At 49.8% G+C, this 17,510-nt stretch overlaps 5 protein-coding genes across 5 annotated transcripts; 1 reads left to right on the top strand and 4 right to left on the bottom strand.

Moving 5' to 3' along the window:
• Positions 1-614: 614 nt before the first annotated feature.
• Positions 615-5,255, top strand: VTN00DRAFT_6733 (uncharacterized protein; the record flags this gene model as incomplete). Its single annotated transcript, XM_069433402.1, has 1 exon — positions 615-5,255. The coding sequence occupies one exon, from the start codon at positions 615-617 to the stop codon at positions 5,253-5,255; it is 4,641 nt and encodes a 1,546-aa protein (XP_069286787.1).
• A 929-nt stretch (positions 5,256-6,184) lies between these two features.
• On the bottom strand, positions 6,185-7,737 carry VTN00DRAFT_6732 (uncharacterized protein; the record flags this gene model as incomplete). The annotated part of the gene is made up of 2 exons (XM_069433401.1): positions 6,185-7,516; positions 7,696-7,737. 2 exons carry the CDS (start codon positions 7,735-7,737, stop codon positions 6,185-6,187), a joined length of 1,374 nt encoding a protein of 457 aa, XP_069286786.1.
• Positions 7,738-9,047: 1,310 nt separating this feature from the next.
• VTN00DRAFT_6731 (uncharacterized protein) lies at positions 9,048-9,635 on the bottom strand (the record flags this gene model as incomplete). Its single annotated transcript, XM_069433400.1, has 2 exons — positions 9,048-9,349; positions 9,626-9,635. 2 exons carry the CDS (start codon positions 9,633-9,635, stop codon positions 9,048-9,050), a joined length of 312 nt encoding a protein of 103 aa, XP_069286785.1.
• A 601-nt stretch (positions 9,636-10,236) lies between these two features.
• On the bottom strand, positions 10,237-12,295 carry VTN00DRAFT_6730 (uncharacterized protein; the record flags this gene model as incomplete). The annotated part of the gene is made up of 3 exons (XM_069433399.1): positions 10,237-11,271; positions 11,366-11,523; positions 12,157-12,295. 3 exons carry the CDS (start codon positions 12,293-12,295, stop codon positions 10,237-10,239), a joined length of 1,332 nt encoding a protein of 443 aa, XP_069286784.1.
• Positions 12,296-13,690: 1,395 nt separating this feature from the next.
• On the bottom strand, positions 13,691-15,988 carry VTN00DRAFT_6729 (uncharacterized protein; the record flags this gene model as incomplete). The annotated part of the gene is made up of 2 exons (XM_069433397.1): positions 13,691-14,005; positions 14,057-15,988. The coding sequence occupies 2 exons, from the start codon at positions 15,986-15,988 to the stop codon at positions 13,691-13,693; spliced, it is 2,247 nt and encodes a 748-aa protein (XP_069286783.1).
• Between the last annotated feature and the right edge of the window lie 1,522 nt (positions 15,989-17,510).

Genomic DNA, 17,510 nt, shown 5'->3' with positions numbered 1-17,510 from the left:
CACCGCAGACGGGAGACGGTCCAGCTTGGACTGTGGCGGAGTAGGTGCATATTTTCTTTCTACCCAATTACCTACTTTGCAGCCTATAGATGAATTCCACCTTCGCTGTGCATTTACCCAGCCTCTGCTTCCACGAGCCACAGTGCATACTTGGTTTCTTTTCATATTATTAAAGATCTATATTCTGTGCCTGTTGCACCCGCACGTTGCTCTTATGATTCAATAGCCTTGCCTAGCAAAGCTCTTCTCTTTTTTATTTTCTCTATATCACCCTCTTTCGGATGAAATTTCTCTGTCTATATATTTCTATGTAATTTGTTGCGCGCTTGAAAAATACATAAATGAATGTTGTGAAATGTAAGTGTGCTCTCCCTGGCTGTGGCGATGTCGCGGCTTGAACTGAGAGCTTACAGAGAAAACTTTTAACACCAGATTTCCCGCTCCCATTCATGCGAGCTACCATTCTGCAAGCGTGATGATTTTGATCGTTGCTTTGTTAAATTCGTCGTTGGATAGCTGTTCCTCTGGCCTGGGGCCGGAGTTTCGAGCTAGGGTCACACACCATGTCGTCGTACAGGTCCGACGGGGGTCGAGTATTGACTCCGAAAGAATCCATGCCTCAACTTGAAGATGCACGATCCATAAAGGCGCCTGGCCGGTCGATTGCCGGCAGCGCATCCTTTCTACGGATTCCACGATCGCACATCGCAAGACCAACAAATACACCCACTGGAATTGGAGGAGAATCGTCTGTGTCGGACGCTGCAGAGCACCGTCAGGAGATGGCGCCATGTTCCAAGACGCCAAATACAGTATCCAGTAATGGTTCACGCCCTTCCTTGCTTCCCCGACCTACTGGGAGTTTCTCGTCTCGTCCACAGAGGCCTCCTTCATCAACGGTTTCTCCTTCAACAGCAGGCCCATCCATGCCACCTTCTGCTGTTCAGACAACGTCAGCTCCTCCAAGCACCAGCAAATTCGGCATATCAAAAGATCATACACGAAACGTCCTTCGTAGGAAAGCTCCTACTATTGGACGACAACAAGTTCAGCGAAATGAAACCCTATCGGGGCCGTCCGGTGTTGGCCCAGCACCCTCAAGCGCTCAACCTAATCTACGTGTTGATACTGGCCCTAAAACTCCCCAACCCCAGTCTCGACCACAGCTGGAAGAAGTTGCGTCGATGTTGCCTTTGCGATTGCCGGAAGCAAAGGCTAAGGGGGAATCGTCAACACACCGTATCCCGAAGGAACTTGCTGGCCTCCTCGATACAAATAACCTTCCACCACCGACTCCCAATTTTGCCTCCGCAAGCAGTCCTTCCACGAGGTACTCAGAGTCTCCAGGTGTTTGGAGCAGGGAATCTACACCTACTTCTTTATCATCATATTCTCCTGGTATCGTCTACCCAACGAGGGTTGGTCACCATTTAAGGCAGCAGAGTCCTATCTATGTTCGACCTCCGATGCCTTCCAAGCCCGTGGCAGCGAGTCCGCAAGCCGAAAAGATCGAGACAAAGGGCCTCAAGTCGCAATCTCCGGATAGGATTGCAGCTCCAAGCTTGCCCTCTAGCCTAACTGGTAAAGTTGGGCAGGGAGAAACTGCGGGAATTAAAAGCCCTGCGAAGAGTCCTGGACCACCAAGGAGCCCTCCACCTCGGAAATCGTCTACGCAATTCAAATCACCAGAACTAAAGCAGGGCGACGATGAAAACAAGCAACGGGAGGAAGAGCGAAAAGTTGAAGAGGCTGAGAAAGCCATTTTTGATTACCGTTCTCATGGAGAGACGACAGCCACTCCTCCAGCTCCTTCCGTCACACCCCCTTTGAGACCCAGTCGAGATGGTACGGACAAACTAGAGTTGAAACCGTCACCCGTGGTTCAGAGTAACTTAGCAGTTCTGAGGACTACTGGTCACAAACGGCGCGAGTCGGCTGAAAACGTTCCCAGCGCAGCAAGACCACGCCCACATCCCGTTGGAACAGCTGCTGCATCGGCTGACTCTTTACATTCTCGGATACCATCCCGCACAACGACACCATCGGGGATCCCCACTAGATCCATGAAGACTTCGACGGAGCCTAAGGAAAAGAAAGAAATCACAAAGAAAACCTCGACCAGGCGGTTTGGCATCTTTACCAAGAGGTCTAAGACTGAACTCGATGGGAGCAACTATAGCAGAGCTGATAAGCCGACGCGCAAAGGGCCAGCTGCGGGAACAGGTCATGAGGGATATGGAAAGTATGGGCACCGCGGTCGAAAGTCAAGTGTTAGCAGTAACAGCAGTGTTCGAGGAAGGTCCACCAGCACAACCAGGAGTGCATCCAAATCTGTTTCCAGCACCAAGAGCAGTGGGAACAGTCGACTGGAGCAGGATATAGATGACTTTCTCCTCAATCGCCTGGAACCTGTTGTTATCACCGGTGGGGGAATGGACGGTGCGAGTCACATTCGAACTCATAGCGAGCAGAGTGTCAGCAATGTCAGCAGCGTCAGCAGTGTCAGCCTGACTTCTACTTCTAACTTAACAGGTTATACAAAAACACCGTACCATGGGTATTCAACGGAATCCCTTGCTTCGTCAGCAGGGGCCTTTGGTCAGTCGACTGAGTCGGTTGTTTCTGAGCGTGACCATCACATGGCCATGCAGGTGGAAAGTCAAAGGCGGAATCCAGTCCTTGTCAACCGAAATTCTATCTACGGTTCACAAAATTTGTCTATGAAAGATGCTACGAAGTCAACTGGGTCTGTCAATACCGCATCTGCAAAATCGCTTTCGTCAGGCCACGGCTACAGTTCAAGCCTTACTGCCTTACCTCAGACTCGCAGTGCAGTTTCCGCTTCTAAAAATGAACGTGCCACGCAGGACAGGAACACTATCAAGAAGCTACCTAAGCAAGGGAAGAGCTCGAAGTGGAATTTCTTCCAGAGAAGCCGCGCTACAGATCGAAAGGAGCCGCCTCCAGCGCCTGCTGCAACTCCAGCAACTGAACTACATGCTACTATTTCTGTGGTCCCGACCAGTCGCCAAGTTGCCCACTATGCTCTCCTGGACAATGATACTGACTCGCTGGAGGATATCCTGCACCAGATAGAAGAATCTCCTCCAACTGAGGGAGAAGAGATGGCATCACCAGCAGATATTCCCGCCGGCTTGAATATTAAGAAACGGCGTTGCCAGTCGATTCTCCTGCCGCCCACGCCCAAACTACAGGCCGAGTTTAATAAAGGAGGCCCCTCTTCCCCGAAAGTATTCTTCAGCAAGGAGCCCCCAACCATTCAACAGGAGAAGAACCAGGCGCCGCGTCCGAGTCGATTGATGCCTGTTGGGCGGATTCCACAGGTAATTTCGAGACGGGATAGAGAGCACAAACCGGCTCAGCAGTCATTTTCCAGGCCTTTCTGCCGTGATGAGGCTCCTTCCTTGGCGGTCACAGCGAACTGTCAGCCGGGTCAGCAATATACGTTTAGCCGTCCGCCGCTTGGTATTCAAACGGATGTTATTCCTAGCGGACCGTTTCGCCCAGAGCACGACACTGCTAAGCCGTTTAGCGCCCCCGCGTCTGGTGATGGCTTGAACTTCCTTACGGGTCCGTATTCAAACAACGAATTTCTAAGATTCTCTCCAGTGAAAGGGTCAGAACTCTCAGGTTCCAGCAGTTCGGAAGGGAAGTTGAGCCTGGAAGCGGTGACTGCAGTTAACCTGGAACAGGGTCCACTGCCTACGGAGGATGAGGTCTGGGACGAATATGACGATCTTATTGATAGCATATCTCCGGAGACATCGAAAGCCCCAAATCCAGGCGAATCCAATACAGGAGAGCGGTTTCAGTTAGCAACCATGGCCAGCAAGACTCTGCAAGCGGAGCTGAATGCCCACAACGACAGTACCACTCTGCCCAGCCCTACTGAGAGCAGCTCTAGGACCATTGTCCCGGCCTCTGCTCGATCTAGTGTCAGCTCTGTCCGACTGCGTCGCTCGAGGATCGTTTCTGCTTTGCATTCGTCCATTACTCCATCTGCCCAGCCATCATACAGTGAGCTCATTGCAAATTACGGTGACGAAGGCAAGAAGGGCGCAGACTCTGCTCATCTGGATGTTCCGTCGACGTCGACTCGTGCAGGTGATCAGATAGTCGTCCCTCGATCGCCGTCTCCTTTGGCATCGACGAACTTCGAGGCCTCTCGTCATCGGAACACTATCCTATTCGATATCGCTGAGCGTGATCGCGAAGGGACAACCGCGCAGACCAACCTCCGGTCGGGTTCACTGATGGCCAGTCGCTGGCTCTCCTTCGGACGCGTCCTCTTCAGTCCTGCTCACAACCATGTCAATTCCCGGGACCAGGAGCGCATACTAGTCATTGATGGGCTAGGGAACGACGATTGGTCGTTCTATTGTGCCTTGACCTATCCTAATGCGACTGTTTATAACCTCAACATCGGCTCTTCTCCATCGGCATCGACGCACCCAGACGGGTGGCAGCCGCCTGACAATTACCACGTAACCTATCACCCCAGCATTGAGGACCCATTTCCCTTTCAGAAAAGTTTCTTTGCTGTCTGCATTTTGCGCTTCCCAGCTGCCTGCTCCGAAGTCGCCCAGAGTAATATAATCTCGGAATGCAAGCGCGTCCTCCGCCCGGGGGGTTACTTGGAGATGAGTATACTGGACCTGGACCTTGTGAGCATGGGGAACTGGACAAGGAGGGCGGTGCGGATGTTGAAAGAGAGGATTTATCTGGCCGACCCAAATATTAGCCTCAGGTCAGCGAGCGACAGCATACAGCGATTGCTTGGACGATGTGGGTTTGACAATCTGAATCGCTGTATGGTGCGTGTTCCTGTGGCTGGGATTATTGTGGAATCGTCGGACTCTTCCTCTTCTAACCCTTCGAGTTCTGCTGCCGCTGCTACCACCACTGCTGGTTACTCGCCAGAGATGTCAAGGAAAGAGCAGAGAACTCAACACAGGTCTGCTTCTGACGATGGTAATATGTCTCTGGGCGATTTACTCTCCGGTTCGCCGTCATCCTCTAACGACGAGTCCATTGCAAAGATTGTTACCAAAGTTGGCCGTTGGTGGTACACGCGCTGCTACGAGATTCCTGTCCTCCCGGACGGTGATCTCGATCGCAGTATTTGGGCTGATAAGAAGCTTCTGCGAGAGTGTCAGAAGCGAGGCACAGGATTCAGATTGTTGATTGCGTACGCGCAGAAACCGAGTGAGAAGAGAAGGACCGCTAGTGTATAGCAAGGAGGATTTCATTAGTCGATATACCCCAATTGTGTTTGGTTCTGATACGACCGACGTTTTACGATTACGATGACGAGATGATGACTGTTATGATTTTGCCTCTCTTCTCTCGATGATTGTCGACATTTATCACTAATATTCAGTACATGTGACCACAACTTGTACGAGATATCTCTTCCAGCAACCTCATGAAATACAGAACGGAACCAAAAGACGAGGAAATACAGAAAGACGCATCATGGACCTCGCGGTCCTTTCACCGGCTCGAATCTAAGAAGCATTTGTGTTGTTATTTTGTCTGTTTTCATTTTTTTCTTATCTACAAGGCGGTCTGTATTGATGATTTTGTGCTGAGATTGTTTCATGTTGAGTCAATAGCCTTTTTCTATTTTTGTTCAATATTTTCTCTTTTTGCATATATCTCAGGATCATTACCTGATATGCCTTTCAACGTATGTATACCATGACCAGATATCACGCTGTTGATGAGCTTTTAGCGTCCATGTCCATGGATGGCTGGCTTGATACCACATTTCCTTTTTCTTACGCGCTTTTTGTGATTTCTTTTGCCACTCTTCACTCTTATCTTTTTCCAAGTCTTGTCCAAGCTGGTCTGTGAATGAGATGGAATATATATAATATATTTAATTATTTTTTTCCCTCACATTTTTAATTACATGTTTTTGAGTTGCTACATTTGAGTAGTTGGCCGACATATAGGCAGTCATCATGAAGATCGTATGATGCCAGCCAGCTACCTAGTTAGTTGTGTCGCTGTCTGTCCTTGGGGCAGCAATTTCCCAGGTACCTTTTGTGGACAATAATGATTTATAAAGGTGCTGCTACTCACATGAGCCATGATGACTTTACTAATATATATATAGATAGATAGATAGATACGCATATACACCCAACGCTAATTATTTTCAATCCCTATTCCGCGCCTTCTCCCAAAACCACCGATACAAACTGCGCCACTCCTCCGCCTCATCTTCGACATAGTCGGCTACTATCTCTGCGGTCTCGTTCGCGTCGCAGGGTCCGTGTCCGTGTCTCCTTCCCGCAGGTCCGACACTAGTCATATCAACCGAGACAACCACGCCTTTCGGGATCTTCTTCTCCGTGCCTTCAGCAAGTTCCTCCGCCTGCTCTCTCGCTCTCGCGAGGAGGTCCTCTGGGGACGGGTACCGGCTCAGCAGGACCAGAAGGGCATAATACACCCGGATGATGAGCGCGTGGACGGTGTCCTTGGTCAGTATCGTGATTCCGTGCGAGAAGAACCCTTTCAGGAGTTCGATCCGGAGGCCGGCGTAGAGGGCGAGGGGGCCTTCAGTGCGGGAGATCTGCAGGATGGTTGAGAATATTGTCTGCTTCTTTTGCCGTCTCTGGTGATTGGAATCGGCCTGCGCCCTCGTCTTCGCGAGCGAAAATGGGTATGTGATTGACGATGCGGCGGCTTTGCTTGTTGCTGCGAGGAGGAATGTTACTGCCGCTGGTGGTTTCTCGCGTTTCGCGCGTGAGAGTAGGACATATTTCAGTAGCTCGTTCAGGAAGAACGTGATTGATGGATTGAGCGTCAGGATCAGGGAGGCGGAGTACCCTGACCAGAACCCCCTCAGGCCCTTTTCCGCGCGGATCTGGGAGGCTATTTCCCTTGTTGACATAGACGACGATAACGAAGATCCTAAACCGGCAGTCTGTTTTCTGGTCGTGATGTTGGCCAGAGGGGTCGTGAGGAGCTTCGTAAATGCGCCTGCGATGATCCCGATTGCGAGCTCGTCTAGGACGGGGAGGATCGTTTTCTTCCCCCCTCCGCGCGCTGCTCGAGATCTAGAGTCCAGTCTCTTCTGTCTGAGAAAGGTATACGCCAGAAAGAACAGAAACGCGTCCGCGACCGTCTTCCCCGTATCCTGCACGACGCCCGTATAGAATCCCTTTATCCCTTCTCGGGCGTAGATCTTCCGCGCGGCGTCTAGGAGGCTGTTGTATACCTCTCCCTCCCCCTCATTCTCCTCTGCTTCTCTTGTTTCTGCCTTTTCTTTTTGTTTGGGGGACCGTTGCCTCTTCTGACTCTGCATCATCGTCACAATCAGATTCAGCGGATACGTCACGACATTGGACACTGCGGCCCCGAGGGCTCCCGAGACGGCGTGACCTAGGGCAGGGAGCGCGAGGCCATGTAGGGTGGCGGTCTTCCAGTCGGCATTGTCATTGTCTGTAGGAGACACGTAGTATTTGTAGTAGAGTTCGAAGGAGTCCTGGACAGAGAAACAAGGATGTTAGGATGTGTGTCTCTTCATAGTAGGTATGCTGCAGGACAGGAGACATTGGAAGACAAGAGTATATAGGTAGGTAAATCAGGTTGATTGTGCAGGTATTTATGTATGTACAGGATAGGGTAGGATAGGATAGGAAATATATGCAGGGAAGGACGCACGAGTCGCGCTTCATAATGCAGCTTGTCGTTGTCCGGAGCCATTGTTCAGTTCGGATCAGATTCACCCTATACTCGCATACTATCCTTGTCCTCTTGTCCTTCTTCTTCTTATTCTCGCCTGATTATTAGTCTTCGTACGCAATAGTGTCCAGTAAAAATCAAGCTAGATCGACTAAATCAATCCGGTCCGTATCAGTTAGGATAGATGATCAAGGCAATGTGGCGGTGATGGATGTCCATCCCAGGACGTGTGGTAGGTATATCACATGGTCATCCAGAAAACACGATTGCCATTAGTATCTTAGAAGATCACAGTATATAGCAGCAGATCCTGCTCTTGAGAAAGATCATAGAAAGAGTTTGCGAGTCGTTGGACAAGAGGGCGGCGTTGGACGCATAACGTCACCGGGGCCGAGAGGTCCGTGCGCGGTCTGAACGTTCGGACTCGAGAGCGTCTCAACGAGAACGCTGGACCAAGGATGTTCAAAGAACACGGAGCTCTGGCAGGAATTGTCATAGTATCATTGAAAGCGCATTTACGCGTATTCTGATGGAGGACAAGTGCGTGACAGCAACAAAGCAACGCTAATACTAGAGTAGAGCAGATGTGAAGTGATAACTAAGCAAGCTCATCCCATCCATGACGGTCCAGAACCAACAGGTACTGTTGCAAGGTTCCCTTCGACCAGCAACTGATTCTTATATGGAGGATAGATGGTGCAGCTACGAACATCACGACGAGGGAATTCGGTTTCTTTACTATGAGGGACTGTTTTATCTTCCCTACTGTCAGATGACGGCCCCGGAATTGAGACGTACTCCATACAAACCCTCACGAAAGGAGGACAACGCGATGTTTCCTTTCTATTACCAGATCTACCGGAAACGGGAAATCACCGAGCGACATTCTTACTCCTAAGCACGGCTCTACCAGTACCTGAGGAAAGGCTGAGTGATGAATGAAGCTGGATTGCATTCCGCTGAATGGGTGGATAGAACCAGCTGTAGACTATTGACCGCAGCTCAACGGAACACCGGATAACAATTGCCAGGCAAGGATCAAACCAGCCCCTGCTTACCATCCATCACGGCGAAAAACCCATCCAGCTGACCTATTCCGATGATAAGATACCGACCAACCAAGACCCCAAGACCCATGTGGAAAAAGACAAGGCAGTTTAACAAACAATCAAATAACCGAGCATCACACCCATAGCCGCATCAGACGCATGCCAGCAACCCGAAAGCACCTAGCGAAAATAGCAATGACATAGGAAAAGACACCGTAGCCGTAAATCAATGAAATATTGTTCGGGACAAAGGCGTGATATAGCTCCAGGCGTTGAACGCGCTTAGCCACCGAAACCGTACAGGGTGCGGCCCTGGCGCTTGAGGGCGTAGACGACGTCGAGGGAGGTGACGGTCTTGCGCTTGGCGTGCTCGGTGTAGGTGACGGCGTCACGGATGACGGACTCGAGGAAGGACTTGAGGACACCACGGGTCTCCTCGTAGATCATGGCGGAAATACGCTTGACACCGCCACGACGAGCCAGACGACGGATGGCCGGCTTGGTGATACCCTGGATGTTGTCGCGCAAGATCTTGCGGTGACGCTTGGCGCCACCCTTTCCAAGACCCTTTCCGCCCTTGCCGCCTGCGGGAGTGAATGTTAGCAACAGTTCATCAAACACAGACACGAGACGTCGACAACAACATCATCATCGTCATCGTCGTCGATAGTTAAGGTCGACAGCATGGACAGCGAGGTATATCGAGGGGTGCAGTGCGTAAGATGTGGCTTATGTAAGTGGTGTTGTGCAAGCGCGACAGATCACGCCTCATCAAAACCCCGTGCCAGACCGATCGACCGCGGCCACCGACGACGACGACGCGTTGAAGACAGTGAGTGCGAGTAACTGAGGATACTTACGTCCAGTCATGATGTCCGAGGTATTAAGTGATTAGTTTTGAGGGAAGTTGGATGGAAAGAAGGCTATTTCTGATGGTTTTTCGACGCGTTGACGAGATTGGCTATCGAGGGGTGATATGGGGGGTAAAGAAAAGAAGGGAAGAGGAGCGAAGAAGCGAGGGGAACGAAAGGCTTAAATAGATTACTCGGGAGACAAGCGAAAGGGAGCGTGATTTCGCTGCGCGGAAGAATGACTAAGCGAGGGTGTCTGGCAGCAGGAAAGTGGTGAATGGCACGCGGTGATTGGCGGGCGCGGGCAGCAAAAAAGGGCGTTATGAAGAGCAGCTTTTGGGCCTGTGTTTTTGGCATGTTCGCCCGCCGCTCCGTTCGCCGCGTCCGCACGCCCGTCCCGGATTATGGTCACGTGATGACCGCGTCCCCGGGCTTGGCACCACATTAGGTAGGTAGGCTAGCTGCTATCTCAAATGTACATCTTAGACATTTGTTCTCAAACCAATTTCTGCGCATCTTTTTGATTTGTTATGTAAACTCCACTCGCGGACCCTTCTGGAGAACTGCATACATCATCAAGTCAGGACATATCAAGATAAAGCACCTCAGAAACAGGACGCTTACCTCTCAGACAACCTCCCTATCCCCCCCTGCTTCTGCTCTCTCTTCTCCTCTTCCTTCTTCGTCTCTTCTGTCTTTATTTCATCTTCTTTCTTCTTCTTCTGTTCTTTCGGCCCCAAACAAATATCAGAAAATACCTCCTCCTGCACCTCCAGCTCCTTGCTCAACACCCCTTTGCCCCCATCGTCCCGCGTGTCCTGGTCTTCACTCCCCCTGTACCCCGGGAGAAGCAGCTGGTCACTGACAACGCCAATGGTCTGCGCTAGAGCATTGCATTTGCACAGTAACCAGTTGTGGTGTTGAATCCCATCGCGCCAGTGGGGTGGGAGGGCCGTATATCCGACCCAAGCGCCGAGGAGGGAGCCGGCGATGCAGGAGTTGGTGTCTGCGTCGCCGCCTTGCATGATCAATGTTGTTATTAGTTCCTCGAAGAGGTTGTGATAAGGTCTCGCGGGATCATCTCTCGTCTCAGTGCTATTGCTGTTGTTGCTGCTCTCTCCCAGGTACGGTCTCCGCTGCATTCCAAGACGGAGCGTCAAGATGGCCGCCCCGAGCGATTTATACACGTAACCCATTGTCTCGTCAAGTTGCAGCTCGTCAAAATCTGTGACTCGGACGTATCTGTCGAACTCTTTGCGATTAAGCTGTGGTTCCATTCCTCCTCCTTTTGCATCTTCTTTAATAATATCCTCCCCATACCTTCTCCCCTTCCTAACCCACCGGTCCACCCATTCAAACGCATCCTCAATAACCTTGTCCACATCTTCCTCACCCAGAATCTCCCCCCTCAGGACCCCCCTGATCAACCCCGTCGTGACGCAGCACGACACGACACACCGCGGATCTGCATGCGTCACGATCGAGAAGTCCGTCGCAACCCGGAATGTCTCGTTCAGGGGTTTTCCAAGACAGATGATACCTAGCGGGTGCGTGCGCATCAGGGAGCCGTTCGACGCGACGTTGTAGTTCCCTTTTACCCAGTACTTAAGAGCTGTGGCGGTGGGGTTGGAGAGGTAGCCTGGGTCTAGGGCGACCTGATGAAGCGGTTAGCGATAAGTGAATAGACTAAATTAAAAAAGCAAAACAATGGCGTCTGGGTGAAAGTGTGGTTGGCATCAACTAACTCACCGTCTCCACCGTCTTTCCTACACCTAGCGGTGGTCGGCCCAGAAATTTCAGACCCTGCTCGCACCATGTCCGTAGCCGACGCGCCAGATCATGAGGCAAGAGCTCTCTATCATTATGGAGATAGGATAGTATGATCAGAAGAGCGTGGTCGGTATCGTCTGTCCATGATCCCTGTGAAAGTATTTATCTACTTACCTATGTAATTCACGAGCAAGGGAAGGGAACCTGGTAGTTTTTTCCACTCTTACCTTTGAAAATTGACCTATTCCTCATTGAAGGACGAACCATCCCGTTAGTAATAGTACTTTCGTTTCCATAATTTAATTTCATAGAATGGGACCAAATCAAATAGAAAAAAAGGTACCTCTATGCTCATCACCCCAAAACTCGGTAGCAGGTTTCACGAGCTGGAATCTGCCTTGGGGATAGGCCTGTGCACAGGTATCCTTCGGGAGGGACTCTAAACGAGGATATCGTATCAGTCTCTTCGTAAATGAAGAAAAGGTCAATCGAATTTGCTCACAAACAAAGATGAATACAGATACATATATAACCATACCCTGATTCTTTTTCATGATGGATTACAACAGAACAATAAGAAGAAACATCATTCGTAGCCAGAGCAATTAGAAGAACACGGAAAACTCAAAAAGTCAATTGATGCATAGAAAAGACAGAAAGCAAATGACGATCTACAGCTCAGATTATAACATCAACGAAGGATTCATAAATAGAAAATTAAACAAACGAATAAAATATAAAACCAGCAAAAAAAAAAGAACAACACAAACCAGTATACAACCCAACCGCATCCCCCAGCGCGGAACCGAAGATCACTCCCCGAAGCTTATCCACCACCGTGGAGCGGACGAACGGGTGCAGAGACAGGAAATCCAAGCCAAAGCCCGAAGTGCTTGATTGTTTTGCCATTTCCTTCAGTAACGAAATGACTTTCTGCACGGCTTGTTTGTTCGCACAGCCGAATCAAGCCGCTTGTCGGGACAAAATACGTAATGCCGTGTTCGGATGGGAGTGAGTGATGTCAACGGCCTACGTACGTACCATCTGGATAGAGAGGGCATATTATAGCAGGTACTATTTTCACCTTACAAGAGAGAAAAATCTACTACGATAAGGCATCGAGTCCTGGGTTCTTTGAAGAAGGATTTGCATTCAATACTTCTGCGTGGAGCGCCATGGCGGGGGGGGGGGGGGGGCGACTTCCTCACGAATGCAAATGTAGACTTTGGCCAGAGCCGACATTCCCTCATATTCCATCTTGCAACTGTCCTCCTCGTACTGCCTTAAATAGACCACTCTTCAGGGTCAATTTTGTGGAGTGGCCATACTTCCATTGCAAATAATGTCCAGTTAAGATGGAACCATACATTCCACACAGCTTCAATAATTCCCATAAGTCACCAGCTGCTTTCCAATAACATTGGTGACAGGAACTATCCTTCCCTTCTTGTCCTCCATCCATACTATTCCACTGCAGCTTTCCTTCCGTGCGATCACATAGCTATTCCTGTACGCATAGGCATTTTGAAATTCTCAACTTCACAGCATGCTTGTTCAATTCATCCTCAGAAAATCATAATCGTCGTCCCCAAAGAAATACGAAGGCAAAGACGAAGCAGAAAGCAACAATGTAATGAAACCTAATGCAATGAAGCTACGAGGAAATGCACCGTAACGCCCGGCAGTGAATTTAAGGACAAGCAGCAAACAACAACGGAACAGAGAGCTAAAAGAAAATGAAATGGCACTTTTTTTATTGAAACTAAAAGAAAATTGGAGACAGAGTTGTTGAATCAGCAGTACGTCCAACATAAACCATGCCTCGAAGGTTTACGAGGCAGCCGCTCGTAGAATCGCCAGTCATAGAAGAATGCATGAACTGAATTTTAGGCAGACGAAAAGAAGAAGAGAAAGAATAAGTAGAGAAACAGGAACGGGAAACCTGCGTTAAAACCCATACATGCAAATAAAAGATGCAATGAGAAAAAGCTGATAACCTTGCAAGTTTTCCATGCTTTTTGTGGTTCCATCACAGGTCGAAACACCGAACTTTCAGTGGCTGAGAAGTCAAAAAGCCGACCCTTATGTCGAGGGTAATATCACACAATACCTGCGGAGCGATGATCGAGACGATGGAAATGCAATGAAGTAGTGGAAATAGATCAATGTGTCTTCTCCCGCAAGCCAGTTAAAGCCCCTGGTAATCAATGCTCGCTTCCAAAGGCAGGTCAATTGTATCAACAGACGCAAGAACACGCTGACAAGATGACGCACTAAGACCTAGATGGTCATCGAGAGGTCCATTCATCCCTGAATAGCCGTGGGAGTCTGAGACTCCGCCAAGAACGAGCTCTGCATTGGCTGGTGATAAGGAAAACCAAAGGCAACCGGCGATGAGGCACGGGAGCTGAGGTTTGGAGAAGACGGAGAAGAGGAGCGACTGGAGTTTGTAGCAACAGCCGGATCCGCACATAGAGTGGTCTCTCTGTGGGAGGGTGATGGAGAAGTAACAGCATTTGAAGGAGCATTCTTGTGATTTGAGACACTACCGGCCTCATATTTTGCTATAGCTGCCGGGACCGGTCTCGAGAGGGAAGAAGAAGTCTTTGAAGACTCATACTGATAACTAATTAGTTGAGTGCCCAATCTCACAAGGTAGATATCACGTACGAAACAATACTTGTCCACTAGCTCCTTATACACGGACGATTCATGGTGTGGTTTGTTCGAGATAATGGAAGATGGCTTCGAGAATTCGGAATAGGCTACCTCTATGGAAGGCGCATTCATAGGTGTGACCTTTCCTGTAGGAAGCCCGCGGTCCTCTCGCTTAAGTTTGTGCTGCTGTAACCCGGAATTTGCATTTTCTGATTTAGCTGCTTTCACAGATAGAATTGTCCGGTCTTGAGCCACATTCTTTGTTTGAATGGCTGCGGACAATGATGCTCCAAAGTCATAGCGATTACCGAAGGCTGGTCGAGCTGGTTTATTCATCTGCCTTAGAGATTCTGGTGTGAGGTCTTGTGAAGCAGACTCTGTCAACCACAACGCAGGTTCCACGTGTGCATTCTCACTAGATCGACTAAAATGACGGTATCTGTCAATTCCAGAAGGAAAGTCATCAAATGACGGAGGCATCGAGCGCGGTCTGGCGGTGTTAGAAACGGGCGGCACCCTACTACGGGGAAGTGCGTGTGTAGGACGACCCCCAAGCGTTGGCACACTGTTTTTCTCATCCTTCGCTTTTGGCTTTTTAACAAATTCAACATGATAGTTCATGGAATTGTTATTGTCCCAGAATTCCTGACCGTTCACATTGTATCGGATGCAGATAAACATGGTCTTTTTTTCGAGGTTCGTTTGATCAGACAGCTTGATGCTGAAGTTGAACCTATCGTATCCGTCATGTGAATCCTTGCGACGGACATCATCATTGTACTCCGCTGCGACTTCAGAAATTGTCTTCCAATAGTCCAAGGTGAATCGAGCCACAACATGTTTCTGGAACGCGAGGTTTGCAACAGTTACTGATCCAATAAGATGCTTGTTGTCCGACGACAGAAAAATTCTCTCTAGGCGGACTGGCATATGTGCCCGCGACGAAGGATCCCTTGGGAAGTTAACGAGTCGTAATTCCCACACAAAGGATGGAGCTTTAGATCCGGCCACGAAGTCATCATTACCAAAAGGGAACCCCTCGTCACTGTTGTAATTCTCGGTCGGGGAAGTATCAGCACTCACTGCCAGTGGCTTGTCAAGCTGTAGGAAATGGCGTATATATTCCAGTTGGGAGTCGAAGTGTACTGCCTTCGAGAAGGTCGGGGTTCCAGGCATGCTAGAGGGTCTCCTCCTGGCGGAGGCCGGGCGCAGAGCTGGTCGAACAAGCTCCCCTGATTTCTTGCGTACCATTGGTGGCTTCTGGGCTACTTCAATCTCATCATCTCGATCACTATCACTGGGGGAAGCACTGAGCGAATCTGTCTGCACATTTGCAATGGTAGGCTCGGTGGACGACCGTGAGTGGGATATCCTCCGACCTTCGTTGGAAAGCAGTGGTCGAGAAGCTCCTTCTGACGGAGCAGAAGCTGTGGACGGCCCACCTGACTGCAAACCAGCAATCTCACCGACCTTCTCCATGTTACGCGGTCGTATTGGCGACAAATACATCTCGTGGGTCGACCTTATCGCAGCCTTCAGTTCCGCCAATGTAGCTGTCTCACTCTTCTTATCCAATGCCTCTTCATCGTCACTGGAGTTAAGAGCAGATTCAGGAGGGGAGATGATGGCCCCGGTTGGGATTGCAGCATTATTCACCGGCGGTGGTGATGGTCGGAGACTTGCATTAGGATCGACGGTATTGTCGGACCATAAAGAGTCTCCACCAGAGCTTTCAACTCCCAAAAAATTCGCCGGTTTGCTTACAGATGGACTTCTTCGATGACGGTGAACATAAGACGTGGAGGAGTAGGAACGAGGAAGATGTGGTCGATCCAACGACCTCGGGACCGATTCTGGCAATTCGTGGTGGGAAAAGTGATCAGAGGCAAAGTTGTGGTGACGGTGAGCGGGAGAAGACAGCTGAAAGGGCGCAGTGTAGGGCATCCGGCCGACTTGTGATGAAACACAAGCGGATGATGAACGGGCGTAGATTGAGCAGATCCTCGAACCAGCCGCTAAAGGAAATCCAAAGAAAGAGATATCAAAGCAATTAAACGAGGATTCGGAAGAGAAAATGCCTGCAACTGAAACCTGTGTCTAAATCAGTCAATTGGTCATTCAAGTATGGAATGATCAAGCCACTCGCATGAGACGGTTTAGCAGGGATAACATCGTTATCCATATCCTTTAAAACGATGAAGCCACGAGTGTATGCACAAATAACGATAGCGGTCCACCCCTCTGATAGGGAAAGGGGTCTGTTAAATATTATAGGCCACAATGAAGGAGTTATGCTTGGAAGCAGCAGGGTGGCTGTCTTCCGTGATCGGGACTAGATCTGAAGGGCATGCAGAAATAAAGGATTGGGAAGAGAAAAGAGCATATCATGAACGTCAAATAGGACATCGAAAGTACTGTAAATCCATTTACCAGAGAAATCGAGTAGTTCAAAGCACAATGGGGATGGAAACAAGCGCTATGCAGTTGTGATATAGTCTAAGAAGGAAAGCATGCTCAACTACCTTTAGGAAGCCTGTTATCTGACATCTAGGGAGTAGGAAAGCCAAGGAAGACGATGAAGGAGACCAGGCAAAGCACGAAGAATGTAACTAGGGTCAAGGATGAGGACAATTTGGATATTGAGGATGGAGAGCAGTATGAGAAGAGCAGAAATAGGAGCAGCAGAAGAAGTTACAGGCGGCCCAGTGGTGTGATGGAGGGAGACGCGCGAGTGGGGTGCTGCGGCTTCTGGCAGTGGCCACTGCTTCTGCTTATTGCCCTCTTGCCGCCCGCCGCTCTGACGATGAAAATGCGATAACAAGGGTGTCTTACGGAACCCTGTCAGAACCGACTGCATTCGAGTCCTGATAGACCGATCGAACGGCCTGGGAGCGTCGGAGCTTCTCCACCACACACGCATCCGGCCAGGGTGGCACGGAACATTCGCCTCCTTTGATCATTATGGCCAGGGCGCCGCACGATGGATGTACCGGTACTCTGTACATGAGGGTCCTATCCTATACCATGGCGGGGTATCTGGGTCCCTCCACAAAGTTTGATAAGGTAACTGTCTGTGCACAAAAACCCCGTCGCTAAGTCGCTTTAATCGCTCCTGATCCCTGGTAGAGGTATCCTGAGGCGTCCCTGCTAACACTTGAGATCATACCTAGGTCTCTATCCCTTTCCAACTCCTCCTCTGTCATGCCTTTCTGCTTGAATGTTCCATGAGCTTCACTGACCGCCAGAGACAACGTAGCTGTCGTGTCTTGCAGCATCAACGTTGTGCGAAGCGGGAAGCTCACATAATCGTATCCCCGACAGCGAAAATTTGACCCCGAACGCGCTTTGGCTTTCGCTGGTGTCCCAAGAACGACCTTGCAACATGATTTCCCGAGCTATGTATCCTGTTCAAATGTTGTTCCGGCGGACTTGTACATATACAGAATCTGTCCGCACGGCGAGACGC

The sequence above is a fragment of the Thermoascus crustaceus genome (genome assembly GCF_041956765.1).
Source record: "Thermoascus crustaceus strain CBS 181.67 unplaced genomic scaffold VTN00scaffold_4, whole genome shotgun sequence".
NCBI classification, from domain to species: Eukaryota; Fungi; Ascomycota; class Eurotiomycetes; order Eurotiales; family Thermoascaceae; genus Thermoascus; species Thermoascus crustaceus.
The sequence above is the reverse complement of the archived record's forward strand: the minus strand, read 5'-3'. Positions and strand labels throughout refer to the sequence as shown.